General features: G+C 32.8%; 2 protein-coding genes across 2 annotated transcripts; both read left to right on the top strand.

Annotated features, from left to right (window-relative positions):
- The first annotated feature begins 295 nt into the window (after nucleotides 1–295).
- On the top strand, nucleotides 296–829 carry LOC141589990 (uncharacterized). The gene has a single exon (XM_074410608.1). It carries the CDS (start codon nucleotides 296–298, stop codon nucleotides 827–829), a length of 534 nt encoding a protein of 177 aa, XP_074266709.1.
- Nucleotides 830–1,022: 193 nt separating this feature from the next.
- LOC141589989 (uncharacterized) lies at nucleotides 1,023–1,595 on the top strand. The gene has a single exon (XM_074410607.1). The coding sequence runs from the start codon at nucleotides 1,023–1,025 to the stop codon at nucleotides 1,593–1,595; it is 573 nt and encodes a 190-aa protein (XP_074266708.1).
- Nucleotides 1,596–5,283: the final 3,688 nt, after the last annotated feature.

Raw genomic sequence — 5,283 nt, 5'->3', positions numbered from 1 at the left:
GAAAACATCTTCATTTGTCAGGACATTGTGAGACTCTATAATAGAAAGACTGTCTCTCCTAGATGCCTGATGAAAATTGATCTCAAGAAAGCCTATGATTCAGTGCATTGGGACTTTGTGGAATAAATGCTTATTGCTTTAAAGTTCTCATCTAAGTTTATTCAGCTTGTCATGGTTTGTGTAAGATCTGCTTCCTACTCATTTGGTGCTTAATGGAGAGAATTTTGGGTATTTTAAAGGGGCAAAAGGCTTAAGGCAAGGGGATCCCATTTCCCCTCTCCTTTTTACTATTACCATGGAATACTTAAGTAGGATCTTGAACCATGTTACAGCTACTTTGCCTTTCAAGTTTCACCCTCTTTGTAGCCATCTTAAGCTAACTCACCTCATGTTTACTGATGACCTCCTCCTATTCTCTAAGGGTGATACTACCTCCATCATGATTCTTCTTAGAGCCTTTGCAACCTTCTCTGTAGCCACTGGTCTTCAATTGAACTCTATGAAGTCTAACATTTATTTTAATGGTGTTGCTTCTAGTGTCAAGCTTGATATTCTTCAAGTTTCTGGTTTCTCTGAAGGATCTTTACCATTTAAGTATTTGGGGGTGCCCATTTCTGCTGGTAGTCTCTCTGTTAAGAACTGCTCTTGTTTAATTGAGAAGATTACTGAGAAAATTCATGGTTATGCTGCCAAGAAATTATCTTATGCTGGTAGATTAACTTTGGTGAATTCTGTACTTACCACTTTGTATACTTATTGGGCTTCTATTTTTATTCTGCCAAAGGGAGTGTTAAGGAGAATTGATGCCCTATGCAGAAACTACTTATAGGATGGATCAACTGAATATGTTAGGTCCCCTCTTGTCAGTTGGGATAAGATTTGTGTACCAAAAGATGAAGGTGGACTTGGTATTAGGCATAGTATTGCCTGGAATCTTGCTTCAATTTGCAAACTATCTTGGTGGATATATTCTAATCAGGATAGCTTATGGGTGCAGTGGGTACACCACATTTATATGAAAGATGTTCCCTGGTCTGTTTATACGCCTAAACATGATTCTCCCTGGTCCTGGAAGACTATATGTAAGGTTAGGGATAAGTTCTCTGCTGGTTTCTCTTCTACTGGACTATGGTTGCCTTGCCCTTTTGGATACTCAGTTAGAAGTGGTTACCCGTTACCAGTGGATCAGACAGAAACAATCTACTGTTACTTGGGATAGAGTGATCTGGAATTCCTGGTGCATTTCAAAGCACTCTTTTATCAGTTGGCTAATTGCTCGTGAAGCCTTGCAGCTTAAAGACAAACTTTTCCTGCTGGGCATTATTGCTGATGATACTTGTTTTCTTTGTGGTTCAGCTGCTGAAAATCATACTCATTTGTTCAGCCAGTGCTGTTATACCAGGCAGCTCTTTAAACTGCTCAGTCTGAAACTGAATGTTTGCCTACCTGTAACCAATCTCCTAGTCTGGATGCAGACTAAACCATGGGCAAAAATTAAGAAGAGAGTTACTATTGTTTGGATTCAAGCCTTGTACTACGCAATCTGGAATCAGAGGAATAAGGCTAGACTTGAAGGGGTTGTTCAACGGCCATAACATGTTTTCCAACAGCTTAGGTGCCTGCTTAAATGTCGTTTCTTAGTGTGGCATGATTGTATTAAAAGGAGTAGTGATAAGACTTGGTTTAAGACAGTAACTTATTAACTGTCTTTCACTTAGTTTTAGAATTGTATCCAAAAATGGATAGTTTGTAATAGCTTGTTTATGTTCTTAATGAGAATTTCTAACCTTTCACCAAAAAAAGAACTGTGGCTGAACAAAGGGAATAGTGCGATAGGAATTGTCCACCCCTTGTCAGGGTTGTTTAAAATTTCAAGGCCACTCGAGGAGTAGTGAACTGGAAATGTGTGGCCACGCTCGGAAGGAATCTATGGTAGATAATTCCGGTCAGACAGTTACACTCTAGATCGAGGAAACCACTCAAGATATGATCAAATACAAGTACGGCCTGAGAGACAACTTGCATTGAGTGGGAGATTGTAATATGACAAGAGAATTGGTGACGCACACTTGTCTCGGACAAGTGGGAGATTGTTGGAAAATGTGTCCTCAACAATAGTGCGATCACATGATTTAATATCATAATTAAATCTCATATTAAGAATATGTGAGGGATGATTTATTATATAATCAACTGATCATCATTAATCGGTGATGATTGGCTGACTAGAGTTTGACATTATTGTCGTATGACGGTGGTGGTCAGTTGATCCCTTAAGGTCACACCTAAAGGACAATTCCCTTAATGGATAAATTGATTAATTGTATGACGATACAAGGTGATCAATTCCTTTAAATTGAACAATTCACTTGTGAGAGAGAATATTGATATCTTATTGTAATGGGATTAAATAAGATTTATTTTAGTAATAAAAACGCTTTATACTAAAATTGTTTATTGTTTGAGAAACAATAGAGATAAGAATCCCCCTTATACTAAAAGAATAAGAGTTTATTAAAATTTTCCCGCCTAAATGACTTGCTATAAATATGCTTCATTATAAATTATATCATATCTACAACTGAGTCAACTATTCTATGCAATAGATAATTTTATTCCGTTTAAAAAGGGTAACATTTTTTTTCAATTTGTGTGAACATATCGAAACGATTTTTTAATTTTGTTACATAAATAAAATTGCACTAATTATAGGTACGATATGATAGAAATATTTCATTATTATTATTTTTTGAAACTAAACATGATGGCCACGAACATTTTCTTAGCAAATATGTTTTAATTAATTCTATTATTCTGTCTTTTGAAACAAACATATTACAAGTTGAGAGTATTCATAGATTGTTTTTATTTTTTTACTTCTAAAAGGAAAAACTTATGAATAATATATGTTTTCTTACCGTTTAGCTTAATATCTATCTCTGCTCCATACTATGTGAACATTTAAACTTTGGTTAATTTTTTAAATTTTTTAATTTAACATATACATAAATATATTTATTACAACACATATCCTTCCATTTTTTTAGCTTTTCATAAACACTCTTGCTCGAGCTACTCAGCTAACTCTGGTTTTTTTTTAAGAAGCCCTTCATCTGAAAAGAAAAATCAACACCCGATTTATGTTGTAAAATATTTTTTTATTATTTATTTGATTGTATTTTCAATGTCATTCTTTCAAGTTTATATTACGCCTTTAATGAACATAATGATACAATAATAATATTTTTTAAAATAAAGTTGATTTCATGCGGAGTGTATAACTGTAAATGTGTTGAACCTCCTCTTTCCTATCTCCTAATAGTATATTTCATAATTAAATTTCAAATGGAGTTGTTATAGTGGTAAAAATTTTTAATTCACTAATATCTCTATCTAAAAGTAAATTTCATAATTAAATTTCAAATTGAGCTATTACAGTGGTAAAATCGTTAAATTCTCAAATATCTCTATCTAAAAACCGCGCATTAGCGCGGGATCTATACTAGTGAATGGTTAATTATAATTACAATATGTTGTGAATTATAATTATATGACCCATTTTATTTGTGTGATCAAGTATCACTAGTCAATTTGTTGTATGTAATTTAATTAATTTATAAAATGATATTTATGTGATAAATATGCATTAAATTAATTAATAACATGTAACATACTACATGTGACATATTGTGTGACAAATGACAAATTGACAAAATAAAATGGTAGTCCATTTTAAGTGTGTTGGACCGAAATGGAGGGAGTATTAGTGGGTTGTGATTATTTTATTTTATGTGATGAAATAATAAATAATTGAACCTATGCATACTAGCCTTACAAGCCTATTTTTGGGTAAGAGAAAAAGGCAAAAGAAGATGCCATTTTGGCCCCTTCTACCCGGCTCCATCTCCTCCTTATGAGAACTTTTGTTCTCATTTTTCCACTAACACACACTACCATTTTTCATTCAACATGCAAAAAAATTTTCTCTACTCTCCAACTTCTCTCTAAAATATTTTAGAAGATTACAAGCATTTGTTCATCCATTTTAATATCAAAATAAGATTACTAGTGTAGTAATAAACACAACATTAGAATTAATTTTAAGGATACTAGTTTATTAATATAGTTAACTAGTTACGTTTCCCGTGAAATTCACGGGGCGTTTTTGTTTAGTGGCATTTGTTATGGTGTGATTACATTTTCATTAGTACGTTATTTTGTTGTGTGTTGTTGAGTTGTAAAAGGATAATTTGCCTTCTTCCCTTTTGCATTGTATAAATGTTCAAGGCGTCTTAGTTGTGTGTATAATTTTTTTAAGTAATTTAGTCACGAGAAAAAAAATTTGATCTTCGATTCCTCAAAAACAGAAAACTCAAGCTTAAGAGATTTTTCTCTAAAATGGAGGGAATAAATGCAACAAGACATAATCAATTTCAACAATCTCTAAAATGTTGACAAACTCGGGTCGAATTTGTCAAGTAGGTGAAACTTGATCAACCGATTAGCGCATTTCTTATTTTCCAGCACTACTTACATATTTATTCAATCACCCTAATATTGCGGGTAATACATATCTAAAGGAGCCTCTGTAGCTTGATGCATTCGCTTTTTACCAGTCGTCGACATTTTAAGTAGTGTCGTTGTGAAATGCAGGAACCTATATTAACGATCATCGAGTTACAAGTTATTAATCAGTTACTTGTATGTTATACGATATCGTACATATATACAAAAAAGGGAAAAAAGAACTTCTTGTTAAACTCCACCATAGTCATAGTCTCATATCTAGATGTTTAGAAACTTTTTTTTGTACCGTTTCTATTGACAATATGCAGTTCATTAAACTCATTCCTTCCTACATCTTCAAAAAATAAAGAAATAAAAATCAATCTCAACATAGTAGTAGTAACTTCTACGAAAAAAATAGCGTAGGTGTCACTTACCATTTTTTATACATGGATGTGGAAGTATATGTTATCCTTCTAAATTCCAAATCAGTTAGTCCAAAAAAATTTGCACCATGGTATCAAAGCCAAACAAATGACCATTAGATAAAAAAAAAGAGGGAAAGAAATGAAAATTACACAAGAAAATAACTCAAGCGATAAAAAATTGTAAATACTATGTTGTCAAGTTGTCAATTGTTGGGACATGAGATGTAAGTTATCATCAAGGATAGAAAGAAAAGCTGGATTTTCAACGCATTGATTTTCAATTTATTAAAAAATGTGTTATAGAGAAGGACTTGTAAAATAAGTTTAAAGAGCGTGTTTAATTACAATG

This window comes from Silene latifolia, chromosome 7 (assembly GCF_048544455.1).
Source record: "Silene latifolia isolate original U9 population chromosome 7, ASM4854445v1, whole genome shotgun sequence".
Taxonomy (NCBI): domain Eukaryota; kingdom Viridiplantae; phylum Streptophyta; class Magnoliopsida; order Caryophyllales; family Caryophyllaceae; genus Silene; species Silene latifolia.
Note: the sequence above shows the minus strand (reverse complement) of the source record. Positions and strands in the feature narration are given on the sequence as shown.